General features: G+C 39.5%; 2 protein-coding genes across 9 annotated transcripts in view; one reads left to right on the plus strand and one right to left on the minus strand.

The window, feature by feature from the left end:
• The window catches only part of kiaa0825 (KIAA0825 ortholog), a 137,842-nt gene extending 125,929 nt beyond the window's left edge, over window positions 1-11,913 (minus strand). For 2 of the 7 annotated variants that reach the window (XM_007562755.2, XM_016676977.1), the window contains exons 1-2: window positions 11,558-11,906; window positions 5,796-5,932 (exon numbers count right to left, since the gene is read on the minus strand). In XM_007562755.2, coding sequence (XP_007562817.1) covers window positions 5,796-5,926 — 131 coding nt within the window. In that variant the 5' untranslated portion in view covers window positions 5,927-5,932; window positions 11,558-11,906. Of the gene's footprint in view, window positions 1-2,208; window positions 3,183-4,039; window positions 4,137-4,219; window positions 4,250-5,791; window positions 5,933-10,226; window positions 10,331-11,557 lie in introns of those variants that run through there. The other 5 variants (XM_007562764.1, XM_016676961.1, XM_007562772.2 and 2 more) reach the window with 5 other exon arrangements.
• A 272-nt stretch (window positions 11,914-12,185) lies between these two features.
• slf1 (SMC5-SMC6 complex localization factor 1) overlaps window positions 12,186-23,508 on the plus strand; it is a 44,857-nt gene continuing 33,534 nt past the window's right edge. The window contains exons 1-14 of one of the 2 annotated variants that reach the window (XM_007562793.2): window positions 12,186-12,430; window positions 14,279-14,390; window positions 15,822-15,900; window positions 16,073-16,298; window positions 16,387-16,540; window positions 17,146-17,268; window positions 17,417-17,482; window positions 18,004-18,150; window positions 18,545-18,714; window positions 18,866-19,000; window positions 19,274-19,427; window positions 19,562-19,730; window positions 19,919-20,064; window positions 20,724-20,830. In XM_007562793.2, the coding sequence (XP_007562855.1) occupies window positions 14,280-14,390; window positions 15,822-15,900; window positions 16,073-16,298; window positions 16,387-16,540; window positions 17,146-17,268; window positions 17,417-17,482; window positions 18,004-18,150; window positions 18,545-18,714; window positions 18,866-19,000; window positions 19,274-19,427; window positions 19,562-19,730; window positions 19,919-20,064; window positions 20,724-20,830 (1,787 nt within the window). In that variant the 5' untranslated portion in view covers window positions 12,186-12,430; window position 14,279. The remainder of the gene's footprint in view (window positions 12,431-14,278; window positions 14,391-15,821; window positions 15,901-16,072; window positions 16,299-16,386; window positions 16,541-17,145; window positions 17,269-17,416; window positions 17,483-18,003; window positions 18,151-18,544; window positions 18,715-18,865; window positions 19,001-19,273; window positions 19,428-19,561; window positions 19,731-19,918; window positions 20,065-20,723; window positions 20,831-23,508) is intronic. The other variant, XM_007562784.2, reaches the window with a different exon arrangement.

The following is a 23,508-nucleotide window of genomic DNA, read 5'->3' on the forward strand; positions in this document are numbered from 1 at the left end:
CAGAATTGATATCTAGGGACCTTCTTTGGTAATTGCTAAACACATTAGTTTTAATTTAATTCAGGTTATTTACAGGGAAAATAAATGAATATTTTATTGCTTTAGAGCAAACTCGCACTGAAACATTTCTAATCCACCCCTAACTCACCTAACCCTCACCCCCCCAAAAAAATGACTATAATTTGACTATATTTATTCAATGCTAAAAAAAGGAAATCTTTCTTTCCTTTTTTTTTTTCTTTTTTTTTTTACAGTAAAACATAAATAAAAACTATATTGGGTCAGGAAAACATTTTTCCTGACATATATAATTTTCCTTTGGGATCAATAAAGTTTATTTGAATTTGAAGATTCCTATTTCTTGCCCATATGAACAGCCATGGTGATATACATTACATTAACAATTTTGAGAAGTAAAATCTCTGAAAATAAATCAAATCAATCAATCAATCTGAAAATAAATAGCATGATCATACCTGTGCTCAATTTTGAGGACAAAGTCTATAATACGAAAGTACTGAGTTAAATGGAAGTGCATTTAAACTCAATTTATATGTTCTTGTGGAAACTGAGATAACTCATATTAGTGAATCATCATTGATTCACTAATATCTATGATATTAGTGAATGATATGGCTATATTGTTCAAATGGCTATATTGTTCAAATGGCTATATTTGAACAATATAGCCATTCTGACTAGGGCTGTAGTGATACAATAATCTCACGATATGATACAATACACAATATTCTGCTCACGATACTATATATATTGCGATATTCAGCAAACGATACAATTCAATGCACTTTTGCGATTTTCTGAAAGATTTTAGAGGGACAGAGTGATTTTGGTGACATTTTGTGACTGTTAGAGTTGGATTGAATTAATTTAACTGAAAACTGATTAAATGGACCAACTACACAATACCTAGCTCTGGTTGGACATGGACACAGACTTAAAGTCGACAGCTGGAGAAAATGAATCAAAGAAGTGGTGAGAAAACATGTTCCTTTTAATTGAAACAGTACAAACTGTAGCTTACATGCATTTGTAAAGTAAATAAAGTGCACCAAGTACCCTGCTCTGAATAGTTTGATACCTTTTTAACCTTGACACTTAACATCTGAAGGAATCACTCTAAGCCTGATGACCTAATCACTCTCCCGGCGAAGCAAGCAGTGAGTGAGCAAGGTCACAGTTGGATGCTACGATACTTGCGGATGAATATTGATTTTTTTCTAGGAAAGAAAATATCGATATATATCGCAAAATCGATATTATTACACAGCCCTAATTCTGACCCACACTCCTCACCAGCAGGTGGCGATAATGAACATCAATAGATGTTTGCCGACCACCAATCAACTCAACAGTAAGAATAAAAATCGATGACTTCACATCAGTTTTTGACACTGACCTGAAACAGCTTATGTTCCCAGCAGGTAGTTGTGAGGACGCCCGGTGTCAAAGCCACTCTGCACCGAACTGACTGGTTGGAAATGGGTGCCTGGCAGCAAAGAAATGACGCCAGCTGCTCAGCTATTTTATCAAACTCTGCTACTATCCAGTCCCCTTCTCCATTCCACTGGCAGAAAGCGTGGGCCAGGAACACCTCACAACAGATGCATTTTTGAGATCATCTAATCCATCAAATTATCCAAAATGTGTGGTTCTTCTCATATGCTCTTAAATCCTCTTGCATTTCTTTATCTATGTAACAAATTAACATTGAGAAGAGAATGTTTTGCTGCTGCTTAATATATCACTAGCAATCTCTCCAGTGCTCATATGTAATGGATGACCATTGTATAAGGCAGTTTGTAGAAATTAGCTCTGATGCAAAACAGCCAAAAAAAAAACAAGATATTGAATAGAATATTCACCTACTTCATGATCTCAAGCATGAGGGAAGGATAAAGAAACAGTGACTAAGAAAAAATGCTCTTTTAACCACCTCCTGTGCAACTAATCTAAAGCCATAGACAGAACAATGCCCTTTGGGTTTCATTTTTTTTTTTTTTTTCCATTAAGCTTCCCAACATCTCACTATTGCCGTCTCTCGCTAAAACAATGCACTCGTAATGGCTACAGGAGCATCATCCTCAGACACAATTTCAAGCTCAGTCTTTTCTCTCTTTATTCCCCATCTTTTTTCCCCCTCTCCTCTAAAAACTCTTATTCACTTAATTTCCTTTTCTTTACTCTCACCTTTCAATTACCCCTCCTTAGGGCCTCGTGCCGCAAGTTATAAAGTCATTTTGGATGGTCTGTGTCAAGAAGTCCATCCAGTTCTTCACAATGAAGTGACCTTTTGCCCATTGGCGTGAATGCCACTGGCAGCCTAATCAACTTGCCGGGATTAGCTCCCAGCTTGATGACTTTCACCACATGAGATGCCAGGGCAAGAAGACAGAAAGAGTAGAGGAATAGAAGAAGGTAAAAAAAAAAAATCAGTAGGAAACAGAACCATCACAGGAAATAAAACCACTCAGCTGTCTGTGTAAAGATGACAAAGGACAAAGTCTTGATGGCAAAAAAGGCAGAGTAGAACTCAACAAAAGACCAGGGGAATGAGAAAAGAGCAAGAGGAAACCAGGAGGAAAGAATCCTTCAGGCCATTTGACAAACATGTCCATCGTCTTACACACACACAAACACACACTTCTAATTTCACTGCTGGAATGAAATTTGTTTTTCAGACCAGTGCAGCAAGACAGTCGACACCACAAGTGTGTCCCCTCTCCACAATCGTCCCCAGTGTTGAGAAAGAAGGGGAGCAATTGGAGGTCTTTTATTAGATATGATGGCATATTTCACAGCTCCCTGACTTACAGAAACCTAATCCTGCGATTAGTCAGCGCTTTGACGTTATCTTAAGTTCCTTGTCAGAATTAATTTAGTGTGGGTGGCCTGCTGTGGGGCTGTCTGTGGAGCTCCACTTCTCTACGCTTGCCTACACAACTTGGGGAGTTGGAGATGAGAAGGGTCAGGAAGTTCTTTCTTTCAAATAAGCCTGTATTTCAATCAGTGCCAAAGCAGCCACCTGAGAGTTGGATATCTTCCCCATCAAAGGGTCCCATTCTGTTAGGGGGGGAAAAGACTGAATGGGGCTTGAATGAACAGGTTGAAAACAAATCCCGTCTTGTCCCAGCCTGTCGGCCACTTAGTGCCCTAAGCCACCCAGTCCAGGTAGTGATACCACAGAACTGATACGGGTGATATACTGGCTCAACACACGTGTCGGCTCCACACTGCAAGAGCTCCAGATCAGTGTCGCCATTAACTGGAAGGGAGTTTGAATGCTATTTTAACCCAAGCAGGTGTCTCGTTTTTCTTGGTTTTAATTTCCCAGCAGTAAAAATCGTTCATGCCACATGCAGAAGCAGAACAAGTTCAATCAATGCATCCTGATGAAGACTGGCAGGTGACCAATGGGAGGTATTTGCCTTGCCAGGGTGAAACTAGAAGCCTGTCTTTAGCCTCTATAGCTACGCTGACACTTTATTAAAGGTCTTTTCCTCGTGGCCCACTCCCACCCACCTTGCGCTGTCCCACCTGATGAGGATTAATGGATTACAAGTATTCAATTTGGAGGCACCCACTGCGTTGTCAGCCCATCTTAATCTCATTCAATTAGGCAGCAGTTCACAAGTAGATCTATGTCATCTGAGAATGGGGTAAAAGCCTAGTCACTCTGACCCCCAAACAGGTTGAAGTCCTTCTCAGGTGTTGGTGACTTGAGCTGCTCCATCTCTTGGTCAGTCGTTTACCCTCCTCCACTTCCGTAATTTGTCCCAGACACCGATAGGTCAGCGAGGTAGGAGGCGAGGGAGCTACCGAAGGGAGCATGGGTGCGTGCGTGCGTGCGTGTGTGTATAACCAACAACCCACCTTGGTTGAGGGAAAAGAGAGACCTCAGATGATTTTATTTTTCTGGTCATGTCCCCACAAACCATCTCCCTCCCCACCCCCCGCAAAAAAACGGGTTGTTCGAAGTAGTCTGGGAGGAAGTTAGTTGTAGTCTGACGGAGACACTGACCAGTGGTCCCCCACGGCGAAAGGAGGATTGCCTTATTTTTAGCCCCATTCTCCATTATCTGGATGCTTTGTTCTCATAATGGTTATCCCTCTCCCATCTGCAGGAACACAAAATAACCCTTTAATGCTTAGAAAGCAGAAAAATGGCACGGCCTTCAGTAATAAGCCTTGAATTACCTACCCAAGGGTTTTCGTTTCAAGATGTGGAATCCTCAATTATTATGTTCCCATTTAGAAGGAGGAAGGAAAGAAAAAGAGAAAAGGGGAGGGAGAGAGTGAGGGAGAGCAAAGAAGGGATGAGTCCCAGGCACTAATGGTGCCGGAGTGAGGCTTTGTTCACTTGCTACATTTAGCCTGTCCTTCATCATCTGCCCTCAGCCTCACAACGCTACAAACGATAAAAGACCTGAAATATAGATTTCTCCTTTTCCCTTTTCCTCCAGTGTCCCCATGGCGCACTCATTACCAATCTATTTGTGTTCTTAAACTTTCCGCATCTGCCAGCAAATACAGATAACTGTGCTTCATTTTCTTTCAATGAACATTGGCTAAAAAGATTCATGGTATAATAAATTGAACGGTAGCAATAAGAAACTTGAATATGCATAACATGTTAGAAGCACCACGGGATAAATGTCAAAGACTGATGTGGGTCTCTAGACAGAATCTTTGTCAATCAGCTCAGTCATGAAAGCGCGGACCTTAAACCGATTCCTTTGTCATCATCCAAATTATCCATAAGGAACAACAATGCATCCAGCATCACTTTTAACCAAATTTGGTCAAGAAGACACTCACCAACTTTGTCCTTTTAAAAAAACATCAAGTCTCAAGGAGAAGCAATGATTTTTCATATAAGAATACTGATTTATAACTTGAATCCCTGAACTGAGTTGAAAACATTAAAAAGACTACAGAAGTAAAGATTGAAAAAGTAAAAGTAAATCACTTATAAGATCAAACGATGTAGATGAGAACAGCAGTTTCTCTTAATTCTTCTGCTGCCATGTCTTGAGTATAGGAAAACTTTTTTTGCAGTATTGTCCACTGTAAAAAAATAAGAACTGCAGTAAATGCCCTGCAGCTGAATGACCAGTGAAAAAGGCAACACAGTTCATGACTGTCACAGGACATGATCATGAACGCACTAACGCTAAAGTAAACCCTGTTAGTTTCTCTTGTTGTTCACCAGTGATAAATTATCTGCAATTTTTGCTATATCCTTAGCTTTGAGGTGACTTTTTGTTTTATTTTGCTTCATTCACTGAAGATACTCTTGGCTTAAAGTTTCTCTGCAAGCATCTCCCTTCTGTCCTCTGTTCTTGAATTTTCTTTGACACGGTCAACGGTGCATCAATAAATGTACATGATTAATCTGTTTGTTTAACCGTCAAGACATTAACAGTCCTCTTCCTCTTCATCCCTTCGGTTTTTAGCAGAAATGTACTTCCTGTTGTTCTTTAAAAAAATGGCATTGCCTTTGAAGATAAATAGGTGTTGTTAATCTGTACACAACAATATATATAATCACAACTTGCTAAAACAGTGTAAGAAGTAATATACTGGAAATAAAATTTTGTTGAAATTATTCAGTAACAAGAGTCTCTTAGAATTGCCATCCATAGGTAATAAGAACAGTGTGAAAGCAAGTAAAGGACTGGTCAGGGAAATGGAAAAAGAAAACAGAACCTCTACAGAAATCAGGATAGAAATCAAAAAGGTCATGAGGGCTTTAGGTCTTTCACGCTAACACTTACCTGCTGGCATTGAGACTCAGTTTCTCTTCTGTGTCTTTCAGAAACTGTTTAAAGTCCACATCACTGGAAACACCTGGAATCAGAAGCTCCACAAAGGCATGGTCTTCAGGAAATTCTCCCGGCCATTCCATGATACCCTGCAAATAAACAAAAACAAACAAAAAAACACAGACTTGGCTTTACAGCCTAACAACAAAAACCCTCCATGTTCAAAAGATCAAAACGCAAAAAAAAAAAAAGAATCACTGCGCTGTTTTAACAACTTACTGAAATCAGCTGCATCATGTAGCATGCACATGAGTTAAAATATAAAGTAAAATATGTATTTATTTTGGAATTCAAAGCAAATAGTAATACTCATATTCCATACAGAGTGATATATTTTAAGCATTTGTATTATTTTATTTTACAATTATGGCATACAGCTACCAAAAAGCCAAAGGAATTTCTAATATAGGGAATTTAGACCATATACTGTATAATATAATAAATGCACTCAGTTCTTGGTTTGGGCTTCTTTTGCATGAGTGAATGTATCAGGGCAGCATAGCTCAGTGTATGTGATAAAGACGTCCTGGCAGCTTTAATTGTAGCCTTTCCCTTGTCCACATTTTTGGTTCTGGTGTCTCTCACTTTATTCTGAGGTTTAGATCAGACTGGTTTGTTGGCCAATCAAGCATAGAGTGGCATTGATAATTATTATTAAATATAAGTTAAAGTATTGGCTCTAGGAAGCATAAAATGTCCTACAATTTAGATGGCTGCTTTGACTTTGAACATGATGAAACACAGTGGACCAATATCTAAATATCAATATCTATAAATCAATACGGTGGCTCTTGAAGCACCGACTCCAGCAGCAATCTACATCTTCTTATGTCCCTGAAGTTCTTGAACCAGCTCTGCTTCAGAATCATCTCAAAGCTGCAGTTACTCTTGCTTCTTGTGCACTTTTTCTAGCCATACTTTTTCCTGTAACTCAACTTTCTAGTGCTTTGATACAACACTCTTGTTTGGTGCAGTCACTGACAAGACCCTCCTTAGCAGACTGCTTACTGGACTAAAACATAAATATATATTCTTTTTTTACATCTCTAAAAAAAGGTTGTAAGTCCTTTTTCAAGATTGTTCTTATGAAATGTTCTATTTTTCTTATTTAACTTTAGGTTTTTCATTTGTTGCATGTCATAATAATAAAAAAAACACAATATTGCTATAAAAAGCAGTTTTTGAACGGAATTACCAAAATATATTAACTTACTGATGGCATTCTAATTTATTGAGATACAGTTGTATTATCACAGCTGCCTGTCAAGAGAAAGACAGCTTCCACACTCCTGTGCTCTATGATAATGTCATATTTCCTCAAACAAGTGTCTTATTAGATTGCAAGAATCAATTTACTTGCAACACATGAAACAAAGACAAGTTATCATCTAGAAAATATATTTTTTTTGTTTTCCCCTCTCCCCCCAACCACCCCTCCCAGTTTTCACAGAAAATCATATGCAGTGGAAAAGTCCTTGATCAAAATGCATTAGCTTGGCCTCCAAAGGTTTTTACATACTGACAATACAGTTAGAGAATACAGAAGAAGGAAAAAGAAAAAAAAATCAAATAAATAAACAATGAGGTGACATCCTCCCCAGTCAAGAGTTTAAATAAACAACTCATCTCCTTGGGTGTCTACCAGCAGTGAGGTCCTCCCCTCCTACCCCATGGTGCTTAATGCTCGCGCTAACAACCAATCCCGTGTCGATGCTGCGCTGCTGGGTCTCATATCAACACTGTCATCAGCGCGAGTCAAGTGGAAGGTAATGGAGAGTGTCTGTGTCAATTTAGCTTTCTCACACTCCGTCTCTTGCCCCTCTCCTCGTCATCTGCTCTGATTTTAATAATCCCTGTCAAACTCCAAACAGCTCCCTGCACGCAGCCCTGCTTCCTCGCTGCAGCATACAGTCGACGCCACTCTCCCTGACAGGGTAGACAGGAAGCTCAACATTCATTTAGCCTGCACAAAGGGAGGCCTGTCCAGCTGGACAAATATTATTTTCCTCCGCTGACAGCCTCGCCAGTTAAGCTTGTCCTTTATTATTTCTCCCCCTCTTCTTCTCTCTTACTGCTTACCCTCGTCATCATGCTCCCTCTGTGCCACTGTCTGAGAAGGGGGTCTAAATGCTGCGCGGCTGAACTGTGGGAAGAGTTTACCTCGGTGGATTTCAAATTATTTACTGTTGTAATAAAGTTGCAGCGAGGTTTAAAACGGGTTATGAAATAATATCCCAAGCGCTGACATCTAACAATGCACTGCCCAAAAGAATGCAAGGAACATGGTGCGACTGAAACCCTAAAATCCAATTACATTGGTGAAACTGGTTGTGATGTGAGAAAATGTGAACATTTTAAAGGGATATGTGAAAGACACTGTTATGAACTAAATAAGGTAATTTTAGTACTTTTGTCTGCAACACAATATTCATTTGTCTATAAATGCACACATTTATAGACAGTGGGTTTGACTATCCGCTCTGCTGGGTCTCTACCGCCTGGTCCGCCAACGTATCTTTAGTGTGAGCGTGTACATGAACGTGTAGGATTCACAAGGCAGCACACGGGGCCTCATTAGCAGAGCACTTTAAATCATCCAGTCTCCACTGTCTTGTCGTTAGCTCTTTAGAAAGCAGATGTTAGATGAGCCCCTGCGTGTTTCAAAAAATTTGCAACAGGGACAACTGGGCTCGGCACTGAGACGCAGACTGCCTGAGACGTCAGCCTCACCACTGTTAGAACATGGGAAAGATACCTAGCCTTACAGATATGCACACACTTTTATGTGCACGCACACATACACACACACACACGCACACACCACTTTCCCATCTCTCTTGCTGCGGCTTGTCTACTCCAGCTAGGCTACCACACAGGCCCATTTACAGTAATGAGTTTGTCCTGAAATATTCAGCAGCAGCTCCCTCAGGCTGCCGCTTTAAAACTACTTAGAACATGTCAAGTTAGAGTCAACATTATTTTAAAGTGAGTACCTAAACAGCCTCTTTTCAGGAAACGTCATAAATTAAACAGGTGCATTTTCCAAGATCACAACAGTTCTGAAAATCTCAAAGCTATCCCAAGAGCAGGGGATTGCTTAAAAGGGGCAATCTCACAGATCTCAAAGCAATTATGCATTTTCCTGGTACATAGTGCCATTTTATAGCACAATTGAGTAACTGTGTTACCTTCAGTTACTATAAAACTGCTGTATATATCAAACAAGACTTCAAACAGATTTGATGCCAATTTCATCCTGGCTTAAAGTTTTGATTTTTACAGCAAGGAAATTAAGTAGTTCATCATCTACAATTATCCTTGTGTCACTTGTTTTATATACAGTATCCCTGTCTATGGCTTTAAATGTGACAGTTTAAATGCCAGAGAAACTCATGCACCATGATCGGCTGCAGCCACCATCTTCCAAGATTAAATAGTTACAGTTTTAGAACTGGTTATTCTTTGTGTAACGCCTTAACTTAAATTTAAAGTCATTTTAATACTAAAAAAACAACAACAAGAAAAAAAACAAAAACAATTTAGCACTTTGGACAACTCTCTTCTACGTTCTATGTGGCTGGACGCCCTTTAAGGGTGGAGCTGCCTCCACTGCTCTTTTCTGTTACGTTTGGTGTCCTTCAATTGCAAAGCACCGGATTCACCTTCTGTTGATTGGAAGACTAGCATATGATGCTAAATTCAGTTGGCATACTTTGGTTCATTGTTACTTTTGTGAACAAATCTTCAACTGCATCTAGCTAACTGCATCTAGCTAACTGAGAGAAAAAAAAAGTGAACGAAGTGTTTCACTTGTTGCAATTAAAAAAAAAAAAAAAATGAAGTAAAAACAATTCATATTTTAAGATGGACTAACACTCTTAATGAACCAATTCAACTTTTGTCACCTGCTATCTGGGAAGGAGAAGGCTCAGTTAGCTCTTAGCCTGCACAGCTACAGAGGAAGTCATGAGAGATCCCCAAAGGTTCCTTCCATGCACTCATTCATCCTTCAAACCATCCATTCCCACCTTGCAGGGACAGCTGGTGCTTTTTCCATCGCTCAATCCATCGCCAGGCAACACAGAGACAAATAAGAAAAAAAAATAAAAAATAACAATGCACACATGCATTCACCCCAGAGGACAATTTAGAGAAACATGTGGGATTCTGGCTGGACTACGTGAGGGGGGTGTGGGGAGGGGCTTGAGGGGTGGGGGGGGGGATCCTTGTATACACCTGGAGGACAGACAAGACTACATCGTCACAAATGTGACCTTGAAGCCTAAGATGTTCCATAACAACCTAATCTGTGTAGTTCAGAAGAAGGGTGAGTCAATTCCCAACCTCAAGAAGAGGTGAAAGTATAGAATAAATGTTGCTAACCAGGGTCCACGTGGTCTGGACATCCCACAGATGCTCAATTCATTGTTGTGCTCCTCAAACCATTTCTGAGAAATTTTTGCTTTGTGGCAGCATCCTTTTTAATGCTGGAAAAAAAAAAAAAGATGACAGGTACTTATACATCCTGAGTGGTCTGCAGCTTTGAAGTCCACAATGCAACAAGCTGAGATGCTCTGAGTATAGAGAAACATTTCTATTAGAACAAGCATTATCATCAGCAGCAATTTGAGCTACAATAATTGAACCACGAGTCTTTGCTCCTCACGTCTGCTTAATGTGACTTCGCATTTCTCCAGCTCACAGCTGTTTCTTCAATGGACAAGTTTTCATACATACTGACAACTGAAGGCTTCAAACAACCTAGAGAAGCTGTATTTATGGAGGTGTTTTAACGCAGGCACCAAACCCTCCCAACTTGGTACATGTCAAATTCATTCAAAAACCTGACACTACACAATTTCTCCTGCTTCTAATTAATCAAATCAGCCGGAAGGTAATCAGAAAAAAGAAATAAACACTTCTATTCATATCATCAGTCTGCTAGTGGTCATAATGCTATGCTTGACTGAATTTCACTTAATGCAAGGGGTAAATTTAAAACACATTCTTGAATGAACTCAAGTTCTGATAACTAATGTTGCGCTTATAGTTTTCTGTTAAATGGATGTTACAATTAACTGAAAGATAAAACAACTGCATGAAATGTGAGAAAATATATATTTTTAGTAAAACAGTTTAGTACGTGAAAGCAACTACATCTGACTTCCCACCTTTGTTACTTCAAAAATGTGTTTCAGCCCTTCTGCCAGAATCAAATGTAATGTGACTCTAGAGAAAATTTTAACTGACCCTTTTTTTTAATTTCTAGGAGCTGACACCGTCGAGTCTTCCGTTTCAAAAATATCTAACATCTTTTATAGACTCAATTAAAGAATGGGAGAAAAAGTCCAAACATTAACAAAATATAACTGCATAAAAGCTACCACAAGTATCGTTGGTAAGATAAGCTGTTAATCATTAACGCCAGCAGGTTCGCTTTGAAGCTGCTCTGCTGTCTGACCGCGCGCGCACGTGCATGTCAGCGGCAGATTTGTTGACATTCACAAGCTTGTAGAGACACAAGCACACCCAGCGCTCAAGAAATTGGATTCGTCTTCTTCTTGTTTCAGAAAGGGATCCATTTTATTTGAGCATACGTTGAGAACCAGTTGTACCCACGTAAAATAAGTATTGCAAGCGTACCGTGCGCTTATTTATTTTTTCTAATAGTCAAAAATAACATTAACAGCAGAAGTGTTATTAGTGTGTTTTACCTCTTTCAAACTCCTTGTAAATCCAATCCGTGCTAATCCTCTACAGCAGCGGTTCACATAATCTGAAGTCACTTCCAGTTTATATTTATCCGCGATAGTAATTTATAAATGCAACAAAACTACGAAAGGAAGACATACAATGTGTTACCATGTAATATCATTTCGTTTCATTCTCTCGAAAACTGTGCTGCTATCACTATAAATGCATTTAAAAAAAGCATTACGGTTGACAGACAATAAACTGCATGCATCTCTCTGGGATAAATTTGGCTGAATTATTCTGGTGAAGGTTTAGCTAACATGTACCCGTTATTCAAGCACAGCGATAATCCTGTTATTTATGGTTACTTCCGGGAACTGAAAGCGTCCGTGACAACAACCCGGAAGTAGCTTTGTGAAAACTTCCGTTGTGCGGAGCGTACCAACTTGCAAGACTGAGAGGTTATAGCACTATTTTATAAACTTAAAAAGACGCATTTGATTGCTAAAAAAAATTTATTTAGTGTAACACTACATTATAAATATAAATTGGTTTATATTTATGTGAAGGTTAAGTAACTTAAATTGATGTTTTGACAATACAACGCGTTGACTCGTGAAAATAACCCCCTTTATATCTATAGATTAACTGTGGCTTAGATCTTGTTCCACATTTACGGAGTGAAACACAAGCCTGAAACATAAATATCAGGGCGTTTACATTAAGGCACAAAGACATTGCGCATATTTTTTTAAGGCAACGGTTAATATGGTATTACAGGGAATAACAACACAGTGAGCACAACACCGCTGCCATCGTTGGATGTCTGTTTACTATCAGAGTTTTGGCGCGCCTGGATGTGATCGGGAGTCACCGTCTGTGGCATGAGAAAGGTACTTGTTTAATAGTTTGGGTTGTTGATAGTCTGCATTTACATACTCATAAATATCCACAGCACGTATTTGCTTACTGGGTGAGATGTGTGTCAGAAAAATAATGCCGTATGAAAAGTATGGCATGTCGGTCGATGACAACTTCATTAACAATCGCAGGTCCACAACTATCCAATCAAAGCAACGATACAAAATATAAACTCATAGTTAAATGATACGATACAGCTGAACAACCAGTATTTTTATTTTTATTTTTTTGCAAATATTTTGAACTGTACATGCTGATGCGTACATGCAAAATTAGTAAAATAAAAGATTATGTTATGTCATCTGAGTTCAAAGAGTTCAAAACAGTGTGCAAAACACTGAAAAAAAGCAAACACGTTTGGGAAGAAATGAAGTTACCAGTTCGTTTTTTGTTAGGGATGAGAACACATATTGCTTAAGTATTTTAAATTCTAAGGAAAACTTATGCTTTGGGAGATTTATTAGACAATCAGGCCTGCTAAAGTCACAATTCATTGACAGCATGAAATGATCTGAAATGCCTCAACTATTCATTAGGATTATAAAACTTAAAAAAAGGAGAAAGTGTGTTTCAGATACTTTGATGCAGATTTTCTGCAGAAAAGAGGAATAACAAGAATATTTTATCCATTCTCATATGTAACTAATTCTCATTTAACTCAAAAAAAGTGCATCAGAGTGCACACTGTTGGTTGCTTTGCTTGCAGACTGAAAATGGTGGAAGTATTTTGCTTACGCTTTTGAGGAATTAAAAAAAACACAATGAATGTTCAATATTTTGTCTGCCCATTTCTGATCAGAGTAATGGGCAGTGAGTAAAATTTGTCCACAGTTGAAAGGTGCATCTCTGCCTGTTCCATGAAAGATAGAAATGTTTCTGCAAAATTATGCTATTTTACCATTAATTTATATTCACATTAATCTTCTACGTAAACCTAGACAATCATTTTTGATTGTGATTTACTGAAACATTGTGCAGATAATACAACGAGGCCCTACCTATTTCACTGCTTACTTGGCATTTGAGTCCTCTGTGATCAGAGTATTGAACTGCAATTGAGGATCTTTAACTGTTTGTTTTAGATAGGGAAACAAAGCATAGAAACTTCCCTTTCATTGGGATTTTTATTTTTTTTCAAACAGCTCAACTGTTGCACAGATCACAAATTGTGCTGTAAAGAATGTGTGTTTAGTGGATAATCAAATTTCGAAACCTTTGTTAGGAAGTTTGAAATGGATCATTTAAAGGAATTCTTCTGTAGCACACCAAAGCCCACATTTGATGTTGCAACTGCCAACAGGTCGGATTGGTTTACTGTAGTTGTAGTGTAATATTACACAGTAGTTGGACAACCTAATCTGCTTTAACAAGATAAACAAGTTGAGTCAACAGGAAACACAGCTGTGCTAAAATGCCAAATGTACTGCCAAGTTGTCAAAGTAGCTATAATCACATTATTTGGATCTAAAGTGCCTGTCTGTTCAGGAAGAAGATCCATTACAGATTTATACAAAATTCTCTAAGCGATCAACATGTTCCTCTAATATCTTCATATCTTTAATTCTAAAGGGATTTTCCAGTAGGAATATGTCTTTGTTAGTCACTAAATTCTTGCATAATTCGGAGTCATTATCTCTACGTAGTCCACGCTGCATAGCTTATTTACCTGTCTGCTTTGTGTAATCAGACAGGTAAAATCACTTACAATATCATGCTGTAAGTGTTACAGCATGATATTGTTCAGAGACTTATGTGACCGGCCTGCCTGCCTGTACATTAACATTCACTTTTACCTTATTTTCTGCTGGTTTCCTTTTCAGGATGGAGAGCTGCACACATGTTTTCCAGATCTCTGGGATCAAAGCGCAGGATAAAAAGAGAGTTTTGATTAAGGGCATTTATCAGCTTGGTGGAAAATACATTGGTGGCTCAGTAAGTTGACATCCTTAAAGTTATGTTGCATTTTTAATACAACAATTAACCAATTTTTTTGTTTGTTTGTTTGTTTTTTGTTTCCTACCATGACCTCTACTGCTATCAGCTGCTTAGTTTTACCAGTAACCTTCAAGCCCAAATGAATCACTACACATACAACACACTAGAGACTGCTTTATTGCTGATGGCATAAATGCCTAAATCCAATTTTAACCTAATTTTCACTATCAAAAATTTAAGTCATATTTTCAAATTAATAATTTTTTATGTATGTTTGGATTATGTATTTAATCCGTTGATTTTAACTCCAAACAATTGCAAAAAATATGCAATTGACAAGACGGATTCCATTTTGCAAGCTTATTCTTTTGCTTTTGTACCATACCAACTCTGCCTTTAAGGTGCCTTAAAATATAGAGAGAATACTGTATTTTTTTTTTTGTCTTTGTACTTTTATTATGTGTAAGGTTATGGATTTTACTTCATGTAATACTTCACATGAGATAAATCACCCATGATTTGGCTTGTTTTCCAAGCTGACTGTTCAATTTAAAACTTGCATCACCCATATAGATACAACTGACATACATAATTTGATAAAATTATTGGTATCATTAAGAGCAATTTTAATGCATTTTACTTTGGGGATCTACAAAATGTCTAATTTTGCTATTTGTCAGCAAACAGATGAAAATGTTTTTATTTATTTTTTTACTTATTCTGTATATGTAATCAATGTGTTCACACTCATCTACACACACACACACACACACACACACACACACACACACACATACATACTTGCGATAAAGAAATGCAAAATCACACAAAATAAAATATGCAACATCTAATCCTTTCTTCATTGATTCAGTTGATATACCTGTGAATTCTCCTTAATCCCGCTACGCTCCTTAAGTACTTGTCAACAGTAGTAATATTAACTATAAGACCTGACTTATCAAGAAAAAGCATCTATTCACAGCAGAAACATTTACTACATTTTAGGCGCCATCTTTTGAGTATTTCTAGAAAAGTAATCAGTTTCTTTTCTGAACTCAGTTGATGATTTTTGGCACTTCACAAAATCAGAACGTCTGTCAATTTCAAGCTGCTAAAACAAATAATTATGCTCTCTATAACCCATAAGTGCTATTTAAGGTGCACTTGTCCAATGCAGACTCTCAGACTTCAGCTCCATAGCTGAAATAAGGTGAAACAAGCTACCAGTAGATATTATGAAGTGCTGTATATTCAAATACCCGTGTGACCGCACGTAGCACTTCGACGCTTCTTGATATTTCGGAACGAATATATTTAATGCGTTCTTTCGAGCTTACTTTGTCGTAACTGGTTACCCCCAAGACATCCGGTTTCATTTACCTTTCAGTTAATCCCATTTATTTGAACCTTTGCATGTATATTTCACAGGTATACAAGCACTGTACCACTCATCTCATAACCCCCCAGGTTTTGCCCAGTGAGAAGTTTTTGGCAGCTTGTGCGGCAGGTCAGTCGTTGGGATTATTGTCAAACATTTGCTGATGTCTTAAAAGATCTTGTTTTCTTTTTGTTTTAACCTTAAGTTTACATAACTGGTCTACTGTTTTTCGTTTTGCTCTTGACTGTCATGTTTGTTTATTTCACGTCCGATGCTAAGTGGTGTCGCCTTTGCCTCCCAGGGAAGTGGGTTGTGACTCCTAACTATGTGTTGGAAAGCATGAAGAACGGCTCCTGGCTGCCCGAGGGACCCTACGAAGTGGCCATTTTCACCAGCTCCTCAGCCGCCTTTTACCCCGTCAGACAGTGGAGGGAGAAGGTAACCAAAGGTCAAATAACGGGTGCTTTTCAGGGCTGGAGAGTTCTTCTCATGGTCCAAGAGCCCAACAGAAGAGCCATGTTCAAACGGTGAGATTCCACCTTGATCTAAGTTCGCTCAGAAAACACTCGTGTATGAAAGACGTTTACTCTTTTTTTTTTTTTTTTTGTCATCCAGGCTGCTGAAAGCTGGGAGAGCAGAAGTGTACAACTGTCCTCCACCGATGTACACGTCCATCACTCACGTCATGGCGAAACCTGTGACGGAGAAATCAAAATCTCTTAACTCACCTTGTTACCCCGTGAGCCACATAGTCCAACACCTCTTCGGGGTACGTTAGTGTTAGGTTTTTGCAAAACATATGACCCCAGCTGTTTTACTTTTCTAGATATTTTTATGTTACAGCCCCAAACCTCCCTGTGTTTTATTGGAATTTTACAGGCTTGACTGACATAACAGTGCATAGTAGTGAAGCGAAAACACCCACACACACACCCACACACCCACACACACACACACACACACACACACACACACAAACCAGTCAGATCAGGAGTGAAGTTGGAAAGTTTAACAGGGTTACTTTATGAAAGCAACTGTCGAGACATGGACATCTAGCTAAACTGGCAGGCTGGGCAAGAACAACGTTTTTCAGAGAAGCAACTAAGAAGCCCTAGTGGATCTCTGGAGGAGCTACAGAGATCCACTGATCAAGGGAGGAATTTGTGACAAGGATAGTCATCAGGTGTTCACTTCACAAATCTGGTCTTCTAATAAGAAGCAAGATGGTTAAATAGTTAAAAGAAAACCAATGAAAGGTCTTGAGGTTTTTCTTACATGCCAGGTGACATGGCACTCGTTCAAGAAGATGCCGGTGGTTCAGCCCACGCTGGTTTTATTTTTATTTTATTTTATGTTGTCTTTCTTGTTTGACAGAGCAATCGCCTTGATGTAAATTTCAACGAAATGGATGATCTTCCATCCGGGACAAAAGCCAACTGTCTTGATGGCTTCTCTAATTTGGAGGCAGAACTGAGGAATTTTGCTGTCAAAAAAGAGGTGTGTTCATTGTTGCAGCTCGTTTCAGACACGCACTGAAGCGCAAAGTTTGAACAGGATTTGAAAGAAAAACTTTCCGTTGGTCTACATTCTGCTCGCTTAATTGACCTTGTTCGCCAGCATTCTTTCAGGTGTTTTGTCTTTGCAGGGCCGGCCCAGACTGTGCTTCCTTGAATTTCTAGGTTACCGTGACCCTCACCGTCCCTTCACACAGGTAGGTGTGCATACATATCAACCCCCAGCCACAATCAGTGCTATACGTTCATCTGCAGGATAACTCTGTGTTTCATCAAGCAGATCAGGTCATTCAATTTCCTTTATGTCATACATTTCAATGGAAAGTGACATCAAGCGCGAGGGCGCATCAAAACCAGGTCACTGATTTAACCACCTCTCTCCACTGATCTGAGAGCTGTGATTGGCAGACCTATTAACAATGCTCTCCACCGTCCTGTCCATACTTTACCCAAGTGGATGTCTGTCAGATTGCTATTAGGACTACTCTTGTATTTCCATTCAGGACGTTCTGAGTCCATATGCTATTTGCCAATAAGCGACGGTCAAAAATGACCCTCAGGAACTTCCGATGCCAACTCACGACTTATTTCGATTACCCTCCTGCCCTCTCGCTTCTCCTCTTTCTGCCATCTGTCTCTTTGAGTGCCATGTTTTTTTTTTTCCTCCCTTCTTTCCATATACTTCTTCCATTTCACCGTTGTTCTGTTGTTCCTCCAGGCAATTGTAGCAGATTTAAGCAACATCAGTAGTATGATAGAGTGCGGCCTAGTCAGCGAGGCCTTGGATTCGATCAGAAGTGCCGTGTTTCCAGGCGTGTTGCCACCAGCGACATACCTGATCTCCCTCATAGAGTACGCACAGCAGGTAGGACTGAAAATACCTGACTGCACAAATCCCCACCTGCGGCTTTGTGAGCCTAAAGGGTTGTACAAATACATCAGTGGTTGGACCACATGTTTAAATCTTGATGGATTGTGTGTGTTGATAGAAGACTTAGAGTAGGATTGTTTTGTGTGTTTTTGATGCACTAAACAATGCTCAAGTAAAAAGCATGCACGATAGGAAAGGCCTTATAGTGACAAGTTATCTGTCGAAAAGAGTAACCTGATTCATTTTCCAGTGATATCGAACTCCAGTGATCAACAGATATTATGTCTGCAATGTTATATGTTGCAGATTCGGTTTATTTTCACACAGTATCTCTTGGTCCAAATACTCAAAGCAACTAAAACTCGCTGTTTGTGTTTACGTTGCATAGGGCAACGCCACGTCCCTCTTCCTGAGAAATTTCCATCAGGTTATGGTAAACCTGCTCATTACTAATCCTTCATGGCTGGCTCAAAACTCAGTGAAAAAATACTATGCCCAAGTGCTGCAGTGTCCTCGGTGCAAGATGGGCTTATGGCCGCTTTTAGAGACCGCCATCAGGTAAGCCTGAAGTCAGTGAGGTTTCTTGCAAAATGTGTCTGTTTTAAAGACATTGACATTCCTATTTTACTGTGTTGGACATCAAAAGAGCCTCACCACTTGTGCAAAGTTAACATGACATGATTTTACATTTTCATGTGTGGTCGACAAGATACTGCCTGACAAACAGCGACACCTGTCACCCACACCCTGGACCCGCCTTGCCAGCCTTGGTACATTTCTACTGTGACATGCTTGCACTTTGCCTCATGCTTCTCAAGGGTGAACTTCACTCTGTCAACAGCAGGTAACATTTTATCTACATGTTTTTTACTTTTTTTTGTATAGAAGTAAGAGAATGTTTAGAATGTGGATAAAACATTTGATTTTCCTATCTGTATCAATTTTAATCAAAATTAGAGAGACTCTTAAATGTATAACTTTGTGTATAATGAATCTATAGACTAGAAGAATCTTGTTTTGTTTTTTTTTTAATTGGATTTGCTGAAATAATTTTTTCAGTGATGTTTTGATTTATTGAGATGCACCATAATCGTATCTCTGTCTGTATCTCCATCAGAGACTTTATGTTTCCCAAACAACCCAGAGCGTCATCTGCACCAGCTTCTGGTTCGTTGATCTATGGGACTTTCTGGACCGTGTGGGAACGAACAACACTGCTGTCCTGCACCGTGAAAAAGCTTCTTCAGCTCCTAACAGAAGCTGCCATTATGGTAAATACTGTGGAATGTCCTTTGGATAAAGGGTCAGGCATTCACCTAATGCACCTATTAAAGTGTTCTTCTGTAATTGATGTTCTTTGTAAAGCTTGCTTTTATCCATATTATGATGTTTATTCTCACTGAAGGAATTTGCTGAGGGAGCAGAGAAGCGGGAGCTGTACTTGGCAGACACTCTGCTGGATCTTCTGTCTGTGTTGGTGGAGTTTTGGTGTCAGCAGCATTTTAAACTTAATCAGAGTCTGGTGGAAAAAGGCCTCAAAGACCTCTCGGAGCACCTCGCCATTCTTAGCCAGGGTACGGATGGAAAAAAAAACAAAAAAAAAAAAAAAACAGGATTTTGTCTGTTTGGAGACACCTTTATATGGTAAAACTAAGACATGTTTCATCTGCAGTGAGCATATAAAATGCTGGAGAGGGTTTAGCTATCATCACAAACAAAACAATATATTCCAAGATGCTATGTTTTCTGTTTTCACCTTTAGATCTGTGTCCAGCCGTTTTGGTGGAGCTGGTTTGCAGAGTTCACTCCACCAGGCTAAAGTTGGTCGTGGTTGATGCCATCTTCAGGAATCTCTGCTGCAGAAATGGCTTCACTGTGGGCGATGAACCTCTCTCTCTCAAGAAAATTGTAAGTGTTTACAACAGAAATGTTAATTTCTTTTAAAGTGTACCCTAATCATATGGTGATGATACAGACATAATATCTGATTGTTTTTTTTTGTTGTTGTTTTTTTAAATGAGAGAAATATTCATTCCAGAGATCTGCACAGACAAAACCAGTCAGTAATGTAAACTTACATTATTCATTGCTTTTTGGCCTAATGAAAGGTTTTAAAATACCAACAAAACATTAGATATACACGTTCATGCACAAAATAATGCATTTCTTGCATGTGTTGAATTTAACTATTAAGAACATATCTTTTCTTAGAAGTTGTCATGTTTTGATGCAGACTTTTCTAAATACTGTTTTGAGAAATCCTTGTTGATTTTCAGATGAAAGGTAATGGACAGCTCACGGTATTTAGTGCAAATGTCTTTATATTCTAAATAAATGCACCCATTATCTATATGTCAGAGCTGATCACCAGTAAATGAGTAAATTTGATGTTATTGCTTCTTAATAGTTTGTTTATTCTACGTTAAGCACCATGGGAAGTGGATAAAAAAACCGTGTCGTGTCACAGTGCAAACATCTGGTTGTTATACCCGCTCAGTTTCACAAGGACACTCCCTTCCACTCAGAGTGTACATGTACCGTCTAACCTCATATGTCACTTCCAACAGGTGTGTTCCTACTTGCCCGCTCTGGGAACGTTAGCTCAGAGTCCCAGCTTTGCTTCCTACAAGACTGGGAAAACCTCCCACAGCTGCACAAGTCAGGGGACCAGCAGGTCAGTCGGCCACAGTTTGTCCTTTAACTTTAACACTGGTGTGCCAGAGACAGTTGTCTTTGAATATAAAATATGAGTTGGAATTATTGAGAGCTCTTAAGTTACGGAAACAGAAGCTTCATATGGCTATTGAGTCTAGATGGTTGCATCATTCATCGTCTCGGTCTTTGTTGGATTCGGTGCATCTGAAATAACAGACCTCACTCCAGCACTGTGCGATACCGCTGTCCTATGTATTAAAAAAAAAAAAAAAGAGAGAGAAAAAAAACAGGTGATAAAAGTAAAGATGTGATGGGGGAAATTGAGTGAAAAGGAACAAAGGAACACCTGGAGGGAGGAGGAGGTGAGAAGCAAAGTTGCATGAATTTATTGGAGGGGTGCTGCGTGGACTTTGGGAAATCTGGAGAAATAAAGGTCAGAGGGAGCGTGAGGAGCTGGCATGTGATGGGTTGTGCCCAGGTCCGGTGCTATCAGTGTGTGCTTGCTGACAGGAGGGGCACACGTGCCCTCTCTCACACCACCTTATGATTTGGTCAGGGACTCAGCAGATAGACTACCATCAGGGTCTTCAGTCTCCCCCTTACGGCCACCACCTCTCAGCCTCACACTCCCCTCTTTTCTTTATCTATTCTTGCATATTAAATCCCTTCTCTTGATGCAATCACACACACATACACACACACACACACAAAGTCTCTCTCCCTCCTTACCCGTATCAGACATCTGCTGTTTCACCAGCAGGTAGTTGGCCCAGAGTAAGGCAGGAAGTCACCAGGGAGCAGGTTCATTTGAAGGCTACTGGTTCATGAACTGACCAAATCTCCCCCCTCCCCATTCTCCCTTCTATATCTGCTACCCTTCCTACTCTTCTTGCACTTGCACTGCTTTTAGTTAATTTCGACACATGCATGAGCGGAACCGAGGGAAACGCGGAATGCAGTCTGCGCGGATGAGATAAAGAAATGCCAAAGGGCATGAAAATCATTTGACCCCAAAAGAAAGAATGAAGCCACAATGACAAAGCCTGTGATAAATTGAAGACAGAAACCAAAAGCAAATCTTGTTGCCTCATTTTTCATGCTTGAATTCATGATATTGTTCAGAATTTCATTGATCTTGGCATTTCTAATCAATTAGCACATGTTATGTTGAAGCATTTATTAAGTCTGGCACTTTTCTGAAACTGAACCGTCTATGTTTAGACAGCTGGAAATACTTAAATTATTAAAGTCTTCGATGCAAAAACAAAAACCTAAATGTAAGAATGTGTGACATTACAAAATACATAATATGAGCCTTTAAATATGTCACATTTTATTTACCTCAGATGTGTGATTTCAGTAAAAAAAAAAAAAAAAAAAAAAGTTACACGTGTTAAATGGATTTCCAACTAAATCCTGCCAGGATGTTTGGTTTTGGATATGAAAAGAAGGTTGTAAAGAGACATGCGACCCTTTTCTCATACGTTTCTGTCTGATGGTGCACATAAGACCTCTGAGCGAATGTGTGTGTGTGCAGTTATATATGAGACGGTGGACGTTTTTCTTCCGCTCCAGCGGAGGAGCTGCAGCGAGGGCGCGTGTCCAAGCCGCAGCGAGCTGACAGGGCGACTGATTGACCGACTGTTTAGATGACCGTTTAACTCGCCGGCTGGCCACGCAGCGCTGCGCGCTGTTAGCAGAAGGGAAGCTGTAATTAAACTGAGATAAACCCCCTGCTGGTTTAATCAGGCCCCGCGCGTTGCTCAGTTGCTGACATCTTTTAAAGCACCTGACAGTGTCGTTTGATTTGACTTGTATGTCAAACTCACTGGGAAAAAAAAAAAAAACCAAAAAAAACCTACTGAATCTCTACTCTTGGATGTTGTTCAGTCAATTCTTCATATTGAGTTATTTCATGACTTTTTCATATAGTTAATCCAAAACCAAATATTCCACTCAGACAATTTTCAGGTATGTTTTCTGAAGTTGCTGACAGAGACCGTTTCAGAGTTGCAACTACAAATATATATATATATATATATATATATTTATACTTTTGCTAGGTGTTTACTTTAAAGTTTAGATTTTTTTCTAATATTGTGTGCTTCATGTGTAAAATTAAAAACTGCTTTATGTCACTTTCAGGTGAAGATTTTCCATCATGCTTTTTTTTTTTACTTTTTACTCTGAACTGGGAATGAGTTGCTTTACTTATTGCTTAGATTTTCATTATGAAGTCTGCATCCAAAGTCAAACTCTGCTCCGGGTCCAGATCTGATAACGGCACCATTGCGAGTTCTCCTTCTTCCCAAAGTAAAAAAAAATAAAATACACAAGCCTTATACAACGCCTTCACACCCTACTGCCGGTTGATGCGGACAGAGGGACGCCGGGGGCGGGGGGAGGGGTTCGCAATGAGAAGAGGTACACTCTCATCATAGACTGCATTATGGAGTCTGCCTCGCATTCGCACACACACCCGCAGCTTGTCTCATCTGTTCTCGTCCCTGTCCTTGCTAATAACAAGCAACGTGACAGGAAGCGTGTTTCCTCCTCAACTGCTGGCAGCTCCTTCCTGGCTTCTGAACAACCCAATTACCAGGGAACAAGCTTCTTCCCTGTAATACGGATGGCACCTCCACTTCAGCGTGGCGCTCGCACACGTGCACAGGCATATACACACAGGACACCTGTCAG

This window comes from Poecilia formosa, unplaced genomic scaffold (assembly GCF_000485575.1).
Source record: "Poecilia formosa unplaced genomic scaffold, Poecilia_formosa-5.1.2 Scaffold5, whole genome shotgun sequence".
Taxonomy (NCBI): domain Eukaryota; kingdom Metazoa; phylum Chordata; class Actinopteri; order Cyprinodontiformes; family Poeciliidae; genus Poecilia; species Poecilia formosa.